The 22,523-nt window shown below is 47.2% G+C and overlaps 1 protein-coding gene across 1 annotated transcript in view; it reads right to left on the minus strand.

Annotated features, from left to right (window-relative positions):
- LOC143775218 (low molecular weight neuronal intermediate filament-like) overlaps positions 1-17,419 on the minus strand; it is a 38,468-nt gene extending 21,049 nt beyond the window's left edge. The window contains exon 1 of the mRNA XM_077263091.1: positions 16,605-17,419. Coding sequence (XP_077119206.1) covers positions 16,605-17,318 — 714 coding nt within the window. The 5' untranslated portion in view covers positions 17,319-17,419. The remainder of the gene's footprint in view (positions 1-16,604) is intronic.
- Positions 17,420-22,523: the final 5,104 nt, after the last annotated feature.

Below are 22,523 nucleotides of genomic sequence, written 5' to 3' on the forward strand. Positions count from 1 at the left end.
GGATCCAGCGGGACTGTCCTGATTTTGGTAGTCAGCCCCGCGATCCCGGGCGGGACATTAGTTGTCCCCCACACTGGTTGGGAGGTGTGTATGTCACCCGGTCAGCTCCCTGAGCCCCTGCATCGGCATACCTCCCAACTTTACAGGAACGGAAAGAGGGACAACCAAGCCCCGCCCACCCTCATAACCCCACCCCTGGCCACACCCATCCCACACTCCACCTACTTCAATTAATGTGAACAACTGGAGGCGATAAGGGCATGCTGGAGGTCACAGTGGGGGGGGGGGGGCAGTAGCAGTACTAGTAGAGGCAATGGGGCACAGCGGCGGGTTCTGCTGGAGGTGATGCTTAGAGGGGTAAGGTATTACTATTGCCACCCCAAAACGCTAAATACGGCAGCAATGCTTACCGCAAAGCAATCATGATGCGGTAATAAGTATGCTGCCGACCCCCCTCCCCATTACTCACCTCTCCGCCGCCTCCAGAATCTTCCACCGCACTTTGCTTACTGCACGGGCTGCCCGCCACCAAGACCTCCGGAAACGATCAGGAGTGATGCAGCAGCATGACCAGACAATAGATCAGTGATGGGCAACCTTTTGAGCTCGGTGTGTCAAAATTCGCCAAAAAACCGAGCATAACTTGGGTGGTGTGTCACCTTGATAAAAAAACAATTTTGCGACATGTATAGTTTAAATAACAAATATGTATAATTAGAATTAACTTACCTGCTTAGTGACTTCTTTGTTCATCTGTCAGTTGGTTTCTTTTGTTGGTCTTGCTATTATTTAACTTGTGTGGGGTGCCGTGAACTAAGATAAGTGAGGGGGAGGGGGAATTCTTCCAGTGATGGCGAACCTGTGGCACTCCAGCTGTTGCAAAACTACAATTCCCATCATGTCTTCACAGCCAAAGCCTTTGCTTTGAATGGCCAGCCATGATGGGAATTGTAGTTTTGCAACAGCTGGACTGCCACAGGTTCGCCATCACTGATGCCTCCCTCTCACTTATCTCAGTAATGGCCAATGACACCCCACAGTTCACTGGATGATGGTTGCTGTAGTAGTCACAGGGCCTGAGTCCAGACAGCAATCACAGGGCCTGAGTCCAGACAGCAATCACAGGGCCTGAGTCCAGACAGCTATCACAGGGCCTGAGTCCAGACAGCAATCACAGGGCCTGAGTCCAGACAGCAATCACAGGGCCTGAGTCCAGACAGCAATCACAGGGCTTGAGTCCAGACAGCAATCACAGGGCCTGAGTCCAGACAGCAATCACAGGGCCTGAGTCCAGACAGCAATCACAGGGCCTGAGTCCAGACAGCTATCACAGGGCCTGAGTCCAGACAGCTATCACAGGGCCTGAGTCCAGACAGCTATCACAGGGCCTGAGTCCAGACAGCTATCACAGGGCCTGAGTCCAGACAGCTATCACAGGGCCTGAGTCCAGACAGCTATCACAGGGCCTGAGTCCAGACAGCAATCACAGGGCCTGAGTCCAGACAGCAATCACAGGGCCTGAGTCCAGACAGCAATCACAGGGCCTGAGTCCAGACAGCAATCACAGGGCCTGAGTCCAGACAGCAATCACAGGGCCTGAGTCCAGACAGCAATCACAGGGCCTGAGTCCAGACAGCAATCACAGGGCCTGAGTCCAGACAGCAATCACAGGGCCTGAGTCCAGACAGCAATCACAGGGCCTGAGTCCAGACAGCAATCACAGGGCCTGAGTCCAGACAGCTATCACAGGGCCTGAGTCCAGACAGCTATCACAGGGCCTGAGTCCAGACAGCAATCACAGGGCCTGAGTCCAGACAGCAATCACAGGGCCTGAGTCCAGACAGCTATCACAGGGCCTGAGTCCAGACAGCAATCACAGGGCCTGAGTCCAGACAGCAATCACAGGGCCTGAGTCCAGACAGCTATCACAGGGCCTGAGTCCAGACAGCTATCACAGGGCCTGAGTCCAGACAGCTATCACAGGGCCTGAGTCCAGACAGCTATCACAGGGCCTGAGTCCAGACAGCTATCACAGGGCCTGAGTCCAGACAGCTATCACAGGGCCTGAGTCCAGACAGCAATCACAGGGCCTGAGTCCAGACAGCAATCACAGGGCCTGAGTCCAGACAGCTATCACAGGGCCTGAGTCCAGACAGCTATCACAGGGCCTGAGTCCAGACAGCAATCACAGGGCTTGAGTCCAGACAGCAATCACAGGGCCTGAGTCCAGACAGCTATCACAGGGCCTGAGTCCAGACAGCAATCACAGGGCCTGAGTCCAGACAGCAATCACAGGGCCTGAGTCCAGACAGCTATCACAGGGCCTGAGTCCAGACAGCTATCACAGGGCCTGAGTCCAGACAGCTATCACAGGGCCTGAGTCCAGACAGCTATCACAGGGCCTGAGTCCAGACAGCTATCACAGGGCCTGAGTCCAGACAGCTATCACAGGGCCTGAGTCCAGACAGCTATCACAGGGCCTGAGTCCAGACAGCAATCTCCTCAGGCCTCAGAAGTGCAGCCTGGGACTTCTGGTCGGCGCAGCAGGGAGCAGCGCAATGTCGCCCAAACAACACAGATCCGACGCAGAGGCCTGGGACTTCCGGGAGCTGCGCCTAGCCTACCGGAAGTCCCAGGCCTAGACGCTCTGCACCGGAGCTCTGTTGTTTGGACCCACAGACCTCCTGCATGGCATCCGATCCGATAAAAAATCGGATCGGATGCCATTGTTTAGTATTCCGATACCGCAAGTATCGGGTATCGGCCGATATTTGCTGTATCGGAATTCCGATACCGAGATCCGATACTTTTGTGGTATCGGGTATCGGTATCGAAACAACATTAATGTGTGTAAAATAAAGAATTAAAATAAAAAATATTGCTATACTCACCTGTCCGACGCAGCCTGGACGTCCGCGAGGGAACCGGCAGCGTTGTTTGCTTAAAAATCGCGGTTTTCCTTCCTTACTTGAAGTCCCGGCTTGTGATTGGTTGCATGCCGCCCATGTGACCGAGACGCGACCAATCACAGCAAGCCGTGACGTAATTTTAGGTCCTTCAGGATTTTAAAATTACGTTCCGGCGTTGTGATTGGTTGCGTGCGGTCACATGGGCGACGCAACCAATCACAACGCCGGAACGTAATTTTAAAATCCTGAAGGACCTAAAATTACGTCACGGCTTGCTGTGATTGGTCGCGTCTCGGTCACATGGGCGGCACGCAACCAATCACAAGCCGGGACTTCAAGTAAGGAAGGAAAACCGCGATTTTTAAGCAAACAACGCTGCCGGTTCCCTCGCGGACGTCCAGGCTGCGTCGGACAGGTGAGTATAGCAATATTTTTTATTTTAATTCTTTATTTTACATATTAATATGGTTCCCAGGGCCTGAAGGAGAGTTTCCTCTCCTTCAGACCCTGGGAAAGAAGCAATTTCTATGGGGCCGCGGCCGGCGGCCGGCGTGTCACTGAAAATGACTACGCGTGTCAGCACTGACACGCGTGTCATAGGTTCGCCATCACTGCAATAGATCATGCCGGCCGCTTACGTCACTCCTTCCTGACCCCGCCCGGAGTGCGGGAGTCCTAATCGGGCTCTCTCTACGTCCCGGAAGTGGGCGGGGCTTCACCGGCGGCCGCAAATTCGGGATTTTAAATGCCCGAAGCTGGACAGCGGGACCCCGGTGCCAAAGCGGGACTGTCACGCTGAAATCGGGACGGTTGGGAGGTATGCATCGGCAGAGCAGCGTATTGGCTGTTCTGTTCGCACAGGACCTGTGATGAAGTCACAGGATGGGAGGAGTCGGGGTCACATGATCGGGAGGACCTCAGTGTACAGGACTCTGCTGATTGTCATGGCGCTGGAGGAGGGTAAGCGTATGTGTGAGGTCAGGAGGTGTTTACAGTGTGGATGTAGCAGAGCCGTGTGTGTATGAGGTGTATGGAGCGGAGCAGCGTGTAAAAGGTGTATGGAGCGGAGTCATGTGTGTAAGACGTATATGGAGCGGAGCCCCGTGTGTAAGAGGTGTGCGGATCGGAGCAGAGTGTGAAAGGTGTATGGAGCAGAGCCGTGTGTGTACGAGGTGTGAGGAGCGGAGCAGCGTGTGAAAGGTGTATGGAGCAGAGTCGTGTGTGTAAGACGTGCGGAGTCACGTGCATACGAGGTGTACAGAGCAGAGCCACATGTGTATGAGGTGTATGGAGCGGAGCCATGTGTGCGCAAGGCATACGGAGCGGAGCAGCGTGTGCAATGTGTACGGAGCGGAGCCGTGTGTGTACGAGGTGTACGGAGTGGAGCTGTGTGTGTACGAGGTGTACGGAGTGGAGCCGTGTGTGTATGAGGTGTACGGAGCGGAGCTGTGTGTCTACTAGGTGTACGGAGCGGAGCTGTGTGTCTACTAGGTGTACGGAGTGGAGCTGTGTGTGTACGAGGTGTACGGAGCGGAGCAGCGTGTGCAATGTGTACGGAGCGGAGCCGTGTGTGTACGAGGTGTACGGAGTGGAGCTATGTGTGTACGAGGTGTATGGGGAGGAGCCGTGTGTGTATGAGGTGTACGGAGCGGAGCCGCATGTGCAAGGTGTATGGAGCAGAGTCGTGTGTGTACGAGGTGTATGGAGCGGAGTCGCATGTGTACGAGGTGTACGGAGCGGATTCTGGCTGTGTCGGATCGGAGCAGATTTTGCTTCTCGCTCTGACACTGACTGGCACAGGAGACACGGAGAGGTCTTTATCAGTGGCGTATCACAGCTGCAGCAACGTGAGCAGTCAGCGGCACAGCTGGATGACACCATTCAGCGCTGTGGGAGTGGAAGCTGCCGGCTGCTGCGAGGGTGCGCAGTGAAAGGTGTGTGTGTGTAGTGATGGAGAAGGCAATGATGGGGGTGGGGTAATCATGTGTGGCCATTATACTGTACCCAGCATTGTGTGGGGCCATTATACTGTATGGAGCATCGTGAGGGGCCATTATACTATACTCAGCATTATGTGTGGCCATTATACTGTACCCAGCATCGTGTGGGGCCATTATACTGTACAAAGCATCATGTGGGGCCATTATACTGTATGGACCATCACGTGGGGCAAGTATACTGTAAGCAGCAGCATCTGGGGCCAGTATACAGTATGGAGCATAATGTGGCCATTATACAGTATGGAGCATCATGTGTGGCCATTATACAGTACGCAGCATCATGTGTGGCCATTATACAGTACGCAGCATCATGTGTGGCCATTATACAGTACGAAGCATCATTTGGGGCTATTATACAGTATGGAGCATAATGTGGCCGCTATACAGTATGGAGCATGATGTGTGGCCATTATACAGTATGGAGCATCATGTGTGGCCATTATACAGTATAGAGCGTCATGTGTGGCCATTATACAGTATGGAGCACCATGTGTGGCCATTATACAGTATGGAGCGTCATGTGTGGCCATTATACAGTATGGAGCATCATGTGTGGCCATTATACAGTATGGAGCATCATGTGTGGCCATTATACAGTATGGAGCGTCATGTGTGGCCATTATGCAGCATGGAGCACTGTGGCCATATTTTTTTGATTATAATTATTGTTTACGAAACATTGTGATCAGAAGTGCTAAATGGGTGTGGTTGGGGCGTGACTAGTTTCAAAATGGGTGTGGTCAGAGGTGTGACCTAAAATTTGCCCACTAGCTTTGTCCCTCTTTCCCTTCCTCAAAAGTTGGGGGGTATGTGAATGTGTATGAGGTATGCAGAGCCGTGTGTGTATGAGGTGTACGGAATGGAGCCCTGTGTGTATGAGGTGTATGGAGCGGAAGCCGTGTGTGTATGAGGTGTATGGAGCGGAGCCGTGTGTGTATGAGGTGTAAGGAGCGGAGCAGAATGTGTACAAGGTGTGCGGAGCCGTGTGTGAATGAGGTGTACGGAATGGAGCCGTGTGTGTATGAGGTGTATGGAGCGGAAGCCGTGTGTGTATGAGGTGTATGGAGCGGAGCTGTGTGTGTATGAGGTGTATGGAGTAGAGCCGTGTGTGTATGAGGTGTACGGAGCAGAGCCGTGTGTGTATGAGGTGTACGGAGCAGAGCCGTGTGTGTATGAGGTGTACGGAGCAGAGCCGTGAGTGTATGAGATGTACGGAGCGGAGCCGGTTGTGTATGATGTGTATGGAGCGGAGCCAGCTGTGTATGAGGTGTATGGAGCAGAGCCTGGCGTGTGCGAGGTGTATGGAGCGGAGCCGCGTCAGTACGGAGTAGAACCATGTGTGCAAGGTGTACGGAGCGCAGCCGCGTGTGTAGGAGTAACTATGTGTGGCCATTATACAGTATGGAGCATCATGTGGGCCATTATACAGTATGGAGCATCATGTGAGGCCATTATACTTTATGGAGCATCATGTGTGGCCATTATACAGTATGGAGCACTGTGTGGCATTATACAGTATGGAGCATCATGTGTGGCCATTATACAGTATGGAGGATCATGTGTGGCCATTATACAGTATGGAGCACTGTGGGGCCATTATACAGTATGGAGCATCATGTGTGGCCATTATACAGTATGGAGCATCATGTGGGCCATTATACAGTATGGAGCATCATGTGAGGCCATTATACTTTATGGAGCATCATGTGTGGCCATTATACAGTATGGAGCACTGTGTGGCCATTATACAGTATGGAGCATCATGTGTGGCTATTATACAGTATGGAGCATCATGTGTGGCCATTATACAGTATGGAGCACTGTGGGGCCATTATACAGTATGGAGCATCATGTGTGGCCATTATACAGTATGGAGCATCATGTGTGGCCATTATACAGTCTGGAGCACTGTGTGGCCATTATACAGTATGGAGCATCATGTGTGGCCATTATACAGTATGGAGCATCATGTGTGGCCATTATACAGTATGGAGCACTGTGGGGCCATTATACAGTATGGAGCATCATGTGTGGCCATTATACAGTATGGAGCATCATGTATGGCCATTATACAGTATGGAGCACTGTGTGGCCATTATACAGTTTGGAGCATCATGTGGGGCTCATTATACTGTATGGAGCAATATATGGGGCATGTTATTCTGTATGGGGCGCTGTGCGGTGCCCATAATACTGTATGGAACAATATATGGTGCTCATTATACTGTATGGAGCAATATATGGGGCTCATTATTTTGTAAGGAGCACTGTGGTGCCCAGAATACCATATGGAGGACTATACTGTCTGATTTATGACCTATTGTAGAATGTACAATAGTTATCACTCATGTTATGTATGGGGGGACTGTATATGAAATGGGAGCCCTATAGGGGGGCTGTACTGTATATGTTTTTTGGGGGGCGCCGTTTTGAAGTTCGCCTCAGGCAGCAGTGTGGCTAGGTTCACCCCTGCCCACATGTGTGACTAGTCTCCCATGCTTCTTGGTCTCTGGCGATTTTTAGCTATGGCACCAATTCATCATTGCCTTTGCACCCATTTTTTGTGTGTTTTGCGCCTTTTTTTGCTTGCACCTAATTCAAAATCCTATTTGCGCTTTATTTAAAGTCTATTTTATGTGCTCGCCTTTTTGTTTTCTGCTCTGTGGACAGAGCTTAGTAATTTCAGATGTTTTCGACTCGAGTTTTTGGTGAGTCTTTTATGCTGAATATTGTAACCTATTTAATAGGTGCAGAAAATCTACAACATCAAAAACTCACCAAAAACTCATCGTGGGAACGAAGCCTAATTAATCAATGGTGGCTGTTTAAAAAGTCACAAAATTTAGCGCAAATCTGCTCCAGTCTTCTCTACTTTAGTTTTATGCATATCTTTCAAAGCAGTACCTTTTTTTTGGCAACTTTTTGAAAAAAAAAATTGCTGAAATGAAAATAAGCCCTTTTTTGACTTTGCACTATATTCATGAACCACGTGCGCCACTTTAATGAATTTGGCAATAAGCATCAGCGGATACCTCAAGACAAAAAAAGAAAAGTGACTTAAACCCGTAAATAATGACTCGGGGCTTTTGTTTTTCCTCTTAAAGCATTTCAGGTTACATTCCCACAATGAGCTCTTGGAGAGTTTCTGTACCATTTCTGCACCCATTATTTAAATTAGGTTACTTGCAGTTTTTCATTGTGTTTTTGCTGCTGCTTTTTTTTGTCTCTTGTTGGTATGTCATGCTTTAACCCCTTAAGGACCAGGGGTATTTCCGTTTTTGCATTTTCGTTGTTTGCTCTCTTTCTTCCCAGAGCCATAACTTTAATATTTTTCCACTTTTTGAACAACACCATAGCTTTTACTATATTGTGTACTGGAAAACAGGATCAAAATTCTAAGTGCGTTGAAATTGCAAGAAAAAAGTGCATTTCTACAATTGTTTTTTTTTTTTAATTTTTTTACCATGTTCACGAAATGCTAAAACTGATCTGCTATTATGATTCTCCAGGTCATTATGAGTTCACCGACACCAAACATGTCTAGGTTTTATTTTTTATTTTTAGTGGTGAAAAAAAATACAAAGTTTGTAAAAAAAAAAAGCGCAATTTTCCAAAACCCATAGCATCTCTATTTTTGTGACCTGGGGCTGAGTGGCGGCTTATTTTTTGTGCGCCGAGCTGATGTTTCTGGCGTTTTGATTTTTTTTTTCACGTAACGCAGTTTACCGATGGGATTAATTCTTTTTATATCTAGATAGATCGGGTGATTCTGAACGGGGCGATATCAAATATGTGTATTTTTTTTTTATTGTTTTTATTTTAAATGGGGAAAAAGGGGGGAGATGTGAACTTTTATATTATTTTTTTTTTTAATTGCTTCAGTAATCTCCATGGGAGACTAGAAACTGCGATCATCCGACTGACTGTGCTACACATAGCAGGACTTCAGCCCTGCTCTGCGTGAGAAGGTTGTAGGATGCAGAGCAAGGGTTAACAATTTTAATTAACACTGGAATACTCCTAGCAGGGAGATAAACGGTAACAGGGGGTAGACAGTTCGAAACCTGAATAGTATGCAGGGTTAAAGAACAGTAGAAAAGGTATTAACAGTTGTTGTTGGGGCAACTTATCCTGTCAGTCGTTTCTTAGGACGTGGTGGACCACAGAGCAGGTGACAGCATCCACAACGGCTGGAGCGGTGCTTGTCCGATGAGATCCTGAAGGCAATGACGATCCGCCTTCTGGCGGCAGCGGTTGGTCTCCAGAACCTTCCGCTGAGCCCCTAGTCCATATACTGATGTGGCCGGGGAAGCGTGGGCCACTGCGCTGTCTGACCTCACTGTAGTCCGGCAGATATACACTGGGGAATCGGGGGCGCAGATGGCGATCCTGCACCCAGTCTCTCTTAGGCGGCGCACGCACAGTATTCACGGGCCTGGAGCATTTGGCATCTCCCTTCATGGTGGCCAACGGGCACACTGCACGCCTCACCTCACAGTCTCTGTCAGCAGTGACGGCGATGCTCGGGCACGGGCCAGCGCTGTACTGATACTCGCGAGCCGGAGCACGCACTTGTCCCTGCTCTATGCTGCCTGTTTCCGCATGCGCTGAGGTTGTGTACCGTTAGCCACACCCCCTGCTCCCGCCTGCAATGATTGGTCCAGTCCCTTAAGCTTTCCCAAGGACAGGGGGGACAGACCCGACAGTTCTGGAACCGACACAGAACAGGTATCCACGGCACGGTCCCTCTTCTTACACTCTGCTCACTTGCTATGCGTGCCAACCAACTATGACAACCACAGGGGTCTGCTGCAGACCTCGGGTTGTCATGCCAGCCCATCGGCGACCCACAGTCATGTGACATGGTTGCCAATGGGCGGAGTTAAGACATGCATCCAGTTTGTGCAAGTTAAAAGCCACTGTCAGAGCTTGACAGCGGTATTTAACTAGTTAACAGCTGCGGGTGGATCGCGATTTCACCTGAGGCTATTAGGGGCACATGTTAGGTGATTAGATCAGCTGCGATGTGACAGAAAAGGTGTGGGCTCATCGCTGGATCCAGCATTAGGGCTGTCCCACACGTCCAGATAATTCCGGTACCGGAATAAATCGGTACCGGAGTTATCCGTGTCCGTGTGCCTGGGAACTCACGGAGGCCATACCTGCGGCACACGTGTGCCGCCCGTATGGCGAGTGGGTACCACACGGAGCGTGTGGTACCCACTCTGCATGGTGCTGAAGCTGCGATTCATATCCTCTCTGCAGTAACGTTTGCTGCAGAGAAAATATGAAGAATAGTGTTAAAAAATAAAAATTTAGGTGTCCGCCGCCCCCCCACCCCCTGTGCGCCCCCCCCGCTGGTCAGAAAATACTTACCCGGGTCCCCCGTCGGCTGTCGCTCCTTCCTGGTCTGGCCGCGCCTCCTACTGTATGCGGTCACGTGGGGCCGATCAATTACAATCATGAATAGTCGGCTCCGCCCCTATGGGAGGTGGAGCCACATATTCATGATGTAAATGATCGGGCCCACGTGACCGCATACAGTAGGAGGCGCGGCCAGACCAGGAAGGAGCGACAGCCGACGGGGGACCCGGATAAGTATTTTCTGACCAGCGGGGGGGGGCGCACAGGGGGTGGGGGGGCGGCGGACACCTAAATCTTTATTTTTAACACTATTCTTCATATTTTCTCTATAGCAAACGCTGCTACAGGGAAGATATGAATACCGGCTTCAGCACCATGTGGGGGGACAGCGCTTACTGTAGCGCTGTCTCCGGCACGCACACGGACCCCAGACGGAGAATGTCCGTGTGAGGTCCGTGTTTTACGCGGACCCATTGACTCTATTGGGTCCGTGTAAAACGTGCGCTCCCACGAACACTGACATGTCTCCGTGTTTGGCACACGGAGACACGTTCCGCACACGGTCCGCAAAAAATCAATGACATCTGCACAGATGCATTGATTTTTATGGGTCTACGTGTGGCAGTGTCTCCGGTACGGGAGGAAACTGTCACCTCACGTACCGGAGCCACTGACGTGTGAAACCGGCCTTCAAGAGGGGGAGATGACCTATGACGGACTCTGCACGTCATAGGTCATTAAGGGGTCAAGTAAAGCTGCTTTGTTTTTGAAACTTCCTTTTTTTTTTTTTTTTTTTTTGCTTTCACAAAACTTGATTGAGAAACTTAGGTGCGGATCACGTGTGTTTTTTGAAGCGTTTACGCAAAAATAGAGGCACACTTAAACCGCATGTGGGTTTTCACCTGTGGATTTTCCGCATCTAATGCAAGCCTATGGGAAAATCTGCACGAAAACCCGCAAGAGAGATTGACAAGTTGCGAAATGGAAACAGGCACCGCAGGTCAGTAAAAGCCGCGTAGGCAGGAGATTTCTATAAATCCCATCCACTTTGCTGGAACTGTGAGGAAAAAAAACGCCCCAAAAGCTCATTATGGGAACATAGCCTCATAAATAGTGTTGAGCATTCCGATGCTGCAAGTATCGGGTATCGGCCGATACTTGCTGTATCGGAATTCCGATACCGGGATTCCGATACTCTTGTGGTATCGGGTATCGGGTATCGGAACAACATTTTATTTTAATTCTCTCTTTTACACATTTTAACATTGTTAAAATGTGTAAAAGAGAGAATTAAAATAAAAAATATCACTATACTCACCTGTCCGACGCAGCCGGGACCTCAGCGCAGGAACCGGCAGCGTTGTTTGTTTAAAATTCCCGCTTTTACATGGTTACGCGAACTCCCGGCTTGTGATTGGTCAGGGCGCCCATGTTGCCGGGCCGCGGACCAATCACAGCAAGCCGTGACGAAAATACGTCACGGCTTGCTGTGATTGGTCCGCGTCCCGGCAACATGGCCGCCATTAACCAATCACAAGCCGTGACGTCACGGGAGGCTGGACTTGCGCGCTTTTGAAAAAGCGCGCGTGTCCAGCCTCCAGTGACGTCCCGGCTTATGATTGGTTGCGCCGCGATCAACCAATCACAAGCCGGGAGGCTGGACACGCGCGCAATTTTAAAATGCGCGCTTGTCCTGCCTCCCGTGGCGTCACGGCTTGTGATTGGTTAATGGCGGCCATGTTGCCGGGCCGCGGACCAATCACAGCAAGCCGTGACGTATTTTCGTCACGGCTTGCTGTGATTGGTCCGCGTCCCGGCAACATGGCGCCGTGACCAATCATAAGCCGGGACGTCACTGGAGGCTGGACACGCGCGCTTTTTCAAAAGCGCGCAAGTCCAGCCTCCCGTGACGTCACGGCTTGTGATTGGTTAATGGCGGCCATGTTGCCGGGACGCGGACCAATCACAGCAAGCCGTGACGTATTTTCGTCACGGCTTGCTGTGATTGGTCCGCGGCCCGGCAACATGGGCGCCCTGACCAATCACAAGCCGGGAGTTCGCGTAACCATGTAAAAGCGGGAATTTTAAACAAACAACGCTGCCGGTTCCTGCGCTGAGGTCCCGGCTGCGTCGGAGAGGTAAAGTATAGCGATATTTTTTATTTTAATTCTTTCTTTTACACATTTATATGGTTCCCAGGGCCTGAAGGAGAGTTTCCTCTCCTTCAGACCCTGGGAACCATCAGGAATACCGTCCGATACTTGAGTCCCATTGACTTGTATTGGTATCGGGTATCGGTATCGGATTGGATCCGATACTTTGCCGGTATCGGCCGATACTTTCCGATACCGATACTTTCAAGTATCGGACGGTATCGCTCAACACTACTCATAAACAGACAGACATGGCTGAAATCAACTCAAGCAGAATGTGTCAGCTGTCTGGTTCTCTTTTAAAAGGTTTTTTTTTTTTTGACATCAACTTTGCTTAGCGAGATGTTTTGACAGATTAATGAAATATGACTTTTCCCAAATGTTGCATTGTTGGGGGGTCTGTCTCACTCCTGGCCCTGCCTGCAATAGTAAGATTTCTGGCGGGGTATGTAAATTTGGGGGGCTTTTTTACATGCGACTTTTGTAAAGGGTTTGTGACTTTTTGTCACAAGAGCAACTTTACTACATACAAAAAATAAAGTGCTTAATTTTGTGCCAACTTCATGAACCACATGCGCCATTTTAAAGATTTTCGCAAAAAAGCACAATACAGAAAATAGAAAAATTACTTTAATATATCACAAATTTAAAAGAGTAGCCATAGTGTTAGTAGCTGCAATACAGAAATGCTTTCAAATTCATAGAGGAGTATAAAAAAAAAAAAGCTAAATTGTCAACCACAGTGTTCCAACACTTTATCATCGTCATTATACACAAGAGACAGGTTAATGATTACCCATTGTGGTACGATGCAAGTCTATGGGTCCATGAAAAAAATCTGACTGCACTCAGATGGCTTCAGAGTGTGGCACAATTTTCACAGACTGACAGAATGGAGAACTGTTTTTTCTTTTTTTCCACCTCCGAGAAAAACTGATGACTCTGAGCGCAAACTCTGATCAGAGTAATTGGACTATTTTTCTTGAATGTGGAAGGGTTGTGCACCCTACCCTTGGGCCGGGGTCACACCGGCGTATAATCTCTCATGTGAGAGAATGGGGCAGATAATGCTAATGATACTCGGCTCAAACTCTATCAAAGTTTGAGCCGCGTGTCACCTTAGTGTGATCCGATTTTCTGGCTTGAGAAAATCGTATCACAGGTGCGAAGAAGGAGGATTTAATTTCTCCATCCTCTCTATTGACTTTGTTCTCGTATATCGGGCTGCACTCGAATGACATCTGAGTGCAGTCCGATATTTCACTCTCCCAGACTGGAATGAATGAGTGTGATCTGATCCGATACACTCGCAACTTGCTCTGAGTGTTTTCTCATGTCAAATCAGTATGAAAAAAAAAATTGCAGATCTGCACTGCCCCACAGTATAACACCGGTCCGAGTGCCATCGGATAAAACATTGCATAGCACTCGCCTGTGTTATACACCAGTGTGCGCGAGCCCTTAAAGTGATGATTTTGGTGGGAAAATGTGAGTGGTATCAGTGGCAAAATATAGTCATGGAAGATGTAAACTGTCATCTAATGGAATTGGTGATAAAACAAAATATAATATTATACAAAAATATTAAGGGCTCTCAACAATGGTAACGTGTGATGATAATTTGCAGATTCATTGTATAGGGGGGCTGTTACATACATTTGTGGCACAGAGGGTCTTTGTTCGGGTGGGTGTGGTACTGCCGAGTCAGTATTGTGCCGCGGTGGGAAATCAATGTCTACATTCGTCAGCTGCAGTCAATATCTTAAGACCTGGAAATGATCACTACAAGAAATCTCCACATTATACAGAACAATAATGGAGCGAGGATTATCACGGTCACACCTCTGTATAATTAATATGAAAATATTTTTCTTCTTCATTCCCCACCTAGACTTCTGTGTCGGGTGTACCACAGTTTCGTCACAGTTTGCTGTGGTTTTTCTATAATAAAAACAGATCCAGAAGAATCTAAGGCTATGTTCACACGGTGCGGTTTTTGCTGCGGATCCGCAGCGGAATTGCACTGCGGATCCGCAGCAGTTTTCCATGTAGGTTACAGTACAATGTAACCCAATGGAAAAAAGGACCCGCTGTGCCGACGATCCTTTTTTCCACAGGCAAATCCGCAGCGGTTTTGCCTGCAGAAAAAAGAAGTAGCATGTCACTTCTTTCTGCAGATTCCGCTGCGGGTTTCCAGCAGCACCAATAGGAAACTGCATTTGGAAACCCGCAGTGGAATCCGCAGAAGAAAAAGGATCAAAAACCGCAGCTAAAATCAGCGCTGAATTTAGCTGCGGTTTTTCAAAACAGGACCTGAAAAAAAAAGGATGAAAAAAAGGATCGTGTGAACGTAGCCTTAAGCTTTTCTTTTATCGCTCTCCTTGGGATTCTCCCGCACTTTTGTTCTTACTTTTGGACATTTTTGTGTTTGTTTTTTTTTTATTATTATTCAGATTTGGGTTTTCTCATTCACTTTTTTTTTTTCCAATAGAGAAATCTATGAAAAAGATGCCAAAAAAATGTGACACCTGGAGCATGATGTGTTCCAGGAACCCAAGATATACACTGAAAGTGTGAAAATCCCGTAGAAAAAGTTTGCCGACTCATTTCTTACACCTGATTCCCAGCCAATATCTGGCCACAGGTTTTTTTGCAGCAAAAAATAGTAGGGGAAAAAACACTGCATTTTCGGAATAATACATAAATAATATCATAAATACATATAATAAATAAAATATAAAAATAATAAATAGAATTATATATATATATATATATATATATATATATATATTTTTTTTTTTTTTTTAAAATATCATCAGCTGCTGATTTAAACTGAACTATCAGAACACCCCAAAAGTATAAATTATAGTCCAGTATTACTAGCGTTTGTATTTTGGAAAAGAAATAGTTCAAAATATGTGCTGGATATTATAAAATATATTACACAATTCCTGTGGAAGCAAACGTGTTCTGACTAACTGGCAGCATATTATTGTCCCATGTGGCTCATCCTTCCTAAATTCCTCAGCATCTTCTTGTTTTCTCATTGTCATCTCATGTAGTGTCACAAATCCTTCCCCTGCATGATGGGGGTGACATGGGCTCAGCATGGGGCACGTTCAGTTGTTGGTAGCCAACCACTTCCATATGGACCAAATGCCTCCATTTATTTTTGCAGCTAGGTGATGATGACGATGCAGATATGCAGAAGTCATAAAGGCAGCTCCTGCTGTTACTATGGGGCCATTGGAGAGGGGGAAGATTAGATACTGTGGCCAATGGCTGATGAGACCTTGAGATGGACTCATCAAAATTGCAATTACATTAGGTATGAAAAGAGGGCAGAGCCACCAAAAGTGCCATGTCACCCAGGAACAAAGGAGCACCAGCCCCTCCTTTTCCAGCTGCCATCAGGGTGTGGTGGTCTCATTGACTTATTAAGGCTTTCTTCTTTTTTTTTACAGACCATATTACCTAATCTGAATAATTCAGGAGCATAAAGTATAATTAAGCCATAATAATAATAATCTTTATTTTTATATAGCGCTAACATATTCCGCAGCGCTTTATAGGTTGCACACATTATCGTCGCTGTGTATATGAATGCCATTTTCTACAATGTGCAGCCCTAGGCATCTGCCTATACTGCCCAAACCATACATGCCGTGCTGCTGGTACCCTCCCACATCCATTGGAAGAACTTTCTATTACTGGTGACATTGCACAAAAAATGCTTAGATGCTACACTTAATGGGAAATTCTTTACCTCTCTATGTCTTTTCCATGGAGGAGATAAAAAAACAACAAATACAATCAGCATTCTGAAGGAAAGTGTCATAAAGTACAATGGGAGACCTCATGGTAACATATCAGCAAACACTGGTGCACTGTAGGACCTGACTTCGGGCATCCCATTGCCACATGGTAGGACATGTCTCCCACCACTCAGCAGTTACATATTAGGATATTACTAGGGCATTTCCTAAACCATCTGCAGAGCCTACTGTATGTACATTTAGGATTGCAGTTTGCTTATGGCTGGGCATATCTGAGCATGTAGTCTCTCATCTATGGGGTGCCTCATGTGTCTCAATCATATACTCACACACTCCCCCCCCCTCCCTTCCCAGCTGGAGCCACAGCCCTGACAGACACCCCTTCCTACCCATGGGACCCACCTGAGCCTCTGTCACTGCAGCCTGGAGCTCTGCGACCTCCTCTTCATGGACCTTCCTCAGGAAAGCCAGCTCATCCAGCAGGGACTCCACCTTCTTCTCCAGCTGTAGACGGTCCAGGGTGGCTTGATCTACATCCTTTCTAAAGTTCTTCATAGCATCTTCAGCCTCCTCTCTCTTGCCAGCCTCTTGATCCAGCTTCTCCTGCAGTTGGTGCACAGCATTTTCCAGATGCTGACAGTCAAGCTGGGCTTGGTCCTTCTCATGAAGTTGTTCTTCAAGCCTTGACCTAAGCTCCCTGACCTCCTGCTCATAGACCTGGCTGAGCCTTGAGGGCTCTGACTGTTTCTGCCTCAGCAAGGTCACCTCTGCCTCCAGTAACTTGTTCTGCTGCTCCAGTTGGTGCACCTTCTCGATGTAAGTGACAAACCGGTCATTGAGACCCTGCAGTTGCTCCTTCTCATTGGTTCTCACTATCTTTAACTCATTGCTGAGAGCTGTGGTCTGGGGTAAATCAAAATCAACTTGGTGCACTGAGGCAAGGTGGCTGGCAGGAGACCTGCTGACCTTCCTGTAGGAGGAGATGCTGGTGTAGGTATCTCTAGGTCTATATGCTTGGGAAGACCTGGGGCTAGCACTATACAGGTGGCTTGATGACCTGGGAGAATCCCCAAATATCTTCTTGTAGGATGAGGTGTAAATATCCCTGGAAGTCATGGTTAAGCCTTGAAGGTGGGTGTGGGATGCTGCTGGTGATGGCTGAGGATGTGGTACCTTCCTTCTTCCCCTCTACACACACTGCACACTGCAGACTTCCAGCATCACTTTATATACACATTGCTCAAGCCACCCATCCCAGGAGCTAGCCACTCCCCGCACTACAGCATGTGCCCATCCCATCCATGTGCAGCATCCTCTGCAGTTATCCCATCCAGCAAAGGGAAGGGTTAATCAATTCAGAGCACTGCTGCAGTGGTGGAATACATCAGCACTTTGGCTAGTGAGGACCATCTGATCCCTATATTATCCACACTGGGGCTAATCCTGCGACCACGAGCGCGCATGTCAGATTGGACAGACGCAGATTTTATAGCTTTACAACATATATAGTTTTGTGGGGTGAATATTTTGCAAAAAAAAAAGTAAAACACTCTGGAAGATACATAAAGAAGGCAATGTAGAATTTATTAACCCTTTGATAGGTAGAAATCCATAAGTATTGCTCTGAAAGGTGATGTATATTCATTCATACAGGATAATAATCAACAGCCTCCTATCATACATTCATTTGGCAATACTGCCACTCCTTTATGTCCCATAGACTGCCCTGCCCATCCGGAGAGATGGACCTCCCTACTGCGGGAGGATATGGAGGGTGTGAGAGGCAGAGGGATGGACCCGCAGCCCGCAGTCTGACCTAGTGAGCAATGCAGCGATACCATAAGGGACATAGATACCACGTGCTGATTAGAAAAAGAAGTCTAAGGTCTTCTTCTGTTCTCATGTCAGTATTTTGCATCACTGTTTCTTTGTCAAAACCAGTGGAACAATCAGAGAAAAATTATAATTAAAACATTGACGCCTGTTCTGTGTTTTGGAGACACTCCTGGTTTTGGCACACAAATACTGATGTATGAATAAAGCCTAAGATAAATCAACATTTTTAGAATCTCAGAATTTTATAGAGGCTCTATCATCTTTCCTGACGTGTCCGTTTTGGTTAATACTCAATAAAATAATTTTTCAGCAACTTTCCTATTACAACTATGCATCGTGCCGTTGCTCCTTTATTCCTCGTACAAATGAATGACTACATAGACAAGTGGGTGTGTTCCTACACAGTCTGTCACCGTCCAATCAGTGCTGACTGAAGAGACACACCCCTCTGAATGGCAACACCCGGTTGGCAATGTACTCATGAATTTTTCAGGAGGAAGAGTGGCACAATGGAGAGATCTCCATAAAGATGCTCCAGAATTAGGTCATGGGAAAACCAGACACGGCAGGAAAGGTTAGAGATCCTCTTTAAGTACATTATAGCAGGACATGATTTTTGGCATCATTTCGTCCATCCTGCGGGTAATTACAAAATACACTCACCTGTTAATAGCAGTCTTCACATGCTTTTTATTAGCCTTTGAATGGCAGCTTTGATACTTAAAGGGGTTGTCTCATGAGAGCCATCATAGTCATCACCTGCTTCCACTCCCAACACCTCCTATAAAGAGCTGATTTTCCCAGAAAATAGAAGCTTTCTTTGGCCAGATGTCTTCTGCAAAAGTCGCTGTATAGGAATGGAAATATTACATGGCAAATGGATGACTTGAATCCACAAAAAATGGAAATTCTCTCTGTTCTGGATCATAGCTGGTCCTCAGCTTGGGACCCATCCACGGGGCAGACATATCAATGGTACAACCTGTGCGCCCAAGAGGTAAGGGGGCCACATCCACCTTCAAAGCAGGTGGGATTGTGCTTTGTGATGAGCTTTTGGGCTGCAAGAGGCCCATATACTGTATTGTTCTTGCACAAGGGGCACTCTTCTGTGTCCTCCAGTGCCCCTCTATGAAGTCTTTATGCCCCAATACTGCAGATTCTGTAGATGAGGATTGTCTTCATAAAGTGTTTTATATGTAACAAAATCAAGAAACTTCAGTGAACTGATGGAAGACAAAAACCTTGTAAAATTTGGTTCATGATGTTGAAATCAAAATACGAGCAATATCCATAGAATTTCAGACTGAACTTGGGACAACTGAAGTGATGGTTTCATCTTCTACCAATGACTTAAGAAAGGCTCTGCAGGCAAAGGTGTAAAAAGCTAAAACTGAATTTTCCAAAGTGTTCTTTGAGAAACCTAGGGAAAAATAAGTCTTGTGGACTGATTAGGCTAAAGCAGACCATCGTCATCTTTATAGAACTCAAACTTAAGCTCCGTCTATCCCACCGTGGAGGATTCACAATGTTGTGGGGCTGGAGGCCTTGTTATATAAATAATGAGGATTATCAAGACATTATAAACAGAATATTCATTCAAATAGAATTAAAAATGTGTCCATCAAAACTGGTCTCAAAGTCAGGGAAGATCACATCCAAACATACACCAAAAGGTTCGAGAGGGAAAAAATGGACTGTTGGAATGAGTCCTGATCCCAATCCAATAGAAACATTTTGGAAAAAGCTGAAATCTGATATTGGGAAAAAGGAAACGGTAAATATTCAAGCTTTTGAAAATTCTAATGGAAGAGTGGTGGGAAGTACAGGAATAAGACGCTAGGGAATAAAATGCAGGAGTTTCTTAAATATAATATGAATCAGAACAGTTCTATACTTAGGCCCCAATAGTTAATATGAAGAAGAAGAGGAAGATCTGTGGCTCTTGGGAAGTGAAGTGCTGTATTATGATTGTGGATATGTTGCCTGGTGAATTCTGCACGGATATAGTGACGTATTCGGGGCTGAGTGGCCAATATGTCATTAATCCTGAAAGAGACGTTAAAGTGCTAGATCAAGAATGAAATCTTCAGGGAAGCACAGCTGCGTCAGATGCTCGTGTAATGCCGACAGTACAACCTTGGAAGCTGCTGTGTCAGCGCACCCTCCTCAGTGCCATGGTATATGCTGCAGAGCTCCTGACATCCTCATCAGCACAGGCGGCTGTATCTGCAGAGCTCGGTCCTGCAGATTAGTTATTGATGCTGTACTGCCGCATTGTCAGAGAGTAGCCCCCATCTACATGCAGGCTGCTTCATTGCAGAGGTGCTGCAATCTGGAGGTGGAAACAGCATCACCAATACTGATGAATCATTCAGTGATGCCCCCCCAGGGCTCGGCTTTATCGCTGGCGCTGATGGAACACGTGTATGAAGAAGTGAGCCAGTTACAGTATGTAACACTCTTACATCTGCTATTACAAGGTTCATTCATTTTAATTTAAAGAAATAGTTAATAAATGGATGGGACCTCAACCAATTATTAGAATGGGGGATACCGGTCCGCACTCCCCCCAAGACGATGGTAAAATGTATGACACTGCTGTCAATAATGTGAGATGCTGTTTCATGCAGTCCTGTGGGAATAACAGAACACCCCATTTATGAGGGTCCCCTGTCCTAGCAATCAGTTGGGATCTATGCTGTTGGCCCTCAACCAATCTACCATTTCTCACTGATCCACTAGAAAGGCGATTAATGTATTCACCTAGATTACCCCATTAAAGGGAACCTGTCAGTGATTTATCCTGCCTGAACCATACACAATAAGATTGTCCATAAGCATCTCGGAGGGGTTGTCCACTACTCAGACAACACCTTTTCAGTCTCTGTTTCCCCCTTGTAAAATAATAACACCTATACTTGCCTCTGGCGCCGTTCCAGAGGTGTCAGCTCTGGCTCTCAGGGATCGTGTGGCATTGTTATGTCATACAATCCTCGGGAAAACCGGTGCCCACACAGCTGGAACAGCAAAGGCATTGGAGGCGAGTATAGGTGTTATTAATTTACAAGGGGGAACAGAGATTGAAAGAGGACAACCATTTTAAGCATTTATGTTTTACTCTGAAATGCAGCTATATTTCACAAAACCTAATTGAAAACATTGCCGGGGAGGAGTTGACTAGTCCAAGAGGCCAGCTTCTCCGGTTCCTCTTAGCTAGCCTGACTATTCTCTCCCTATTTGTGTTTAGGGAGTGACTCGACCTGTCAATCTTGCTGAGCTAGCTTGGAGAAGCTGACAGGGACTGGCCTCTTGGACTTGTCAGCTCCTCCCCAGCCATGTTTTCAACTATGTTATTCTGTGAAATGCTACTGCATTTTAGAGAAAACAGTGTCACATGGACAGCATGACAGAGAGGGGCCAAAAGATCACGAAATCCCTGCACGTATTAGATCTGCTTTACCTTCCTTTTAGCAGTGCAGGTCTTCCTTGCTCTGTTATTGCAAGGGTTAATCATTTCTGTCTAACTTCTAAAGCTCTGTCCTGAATTGTCTCAGCTGTTCTGTGTCGACCACTCCTCTCAGGTATATATGCTCTTGCGCTAGGGAATTGCTGGTGATAGTTTACAACTTCCTTGTTTGTTGGTCAAGTAGAGTTGTGAATTAGTAGCAGTCGGTTGGTGTTGTTAACAGGAGATATCTGCATGGATTTGGTATTATGTGTTAATCCCAATCCTCTTTCCCATTTGGTCTGTCCTTCCTACTGTTCCCTTGATTTCCACTTTATTGTTTTGTGAGTATTTGTATGATTTTAGTTTTCTTTTATCTCTGTTTCCCCTGTCTGTCAGGTTTGTGTTATCCTATACACTTCTATCAAATACCTCCTTGGGTGGGGGAGGAAACAGATCAGTGTGCATATAGGAGCATAGCAAGGTACGAGACCCCAGCATCTCCACCATCACTAGTAATCTGGGGTACACAGACAGCCTAGAGTCCGCCTAGCTTGAGGGACAGTGAAGGAGCCCATTGCCCTGGGAAATCCCGCTAATCAATCTTGACAAACAGATGAGGTGGGTCTTTTCTTTTGGTACTGTAGGGGCCCCCTCTGCTATTATTTATGGGACACTTTTTATCTGTCACCGTTAATAGGTACACTCTTTAGCGGAACCTGTTTATGGTACCCTCTCTGGCTAATACTCTTTGGGGGGCATTCTCTGGCTGATGTTGTTTAGGGGACACTCTTGGTCACTGGCTGACACTGTTTATGGGGCATGCTCTGGCTGACACTCTTAATGGGTCACTATAGTTGACACTATTTATGGGGCCGGCTCTGACTGGGGCTGGTATTGAGGCACTCTTTGGCCGATGCTGTTAGTGGGGCGCCCTCTGGCTGAAACTGTAATTGGTCCTTATGTTGTGTATGGGAAACTTTCTGACTAAGGGCTCACTCACACGAGCGTATAAAATGTCTGAGTGCTATCCGATGTTA

The sequence above is a fragment of the Ranitomeya variabilis genome, chromosome 5 (assembly GCF_051348905.1).
Source record: "Ranitomeya variabilis isolate aRanVar5 chromosome 5, aRanVar5.hap1, whole genome shotgun sequence".
In the NCBI taxonomy this organism is placed as follows: Eukaryota; Metazoa; Chordata; class Amphibia; order Anura; family Dendrobatidae; genus Ranitomeya; species Ranitomeya variabilis.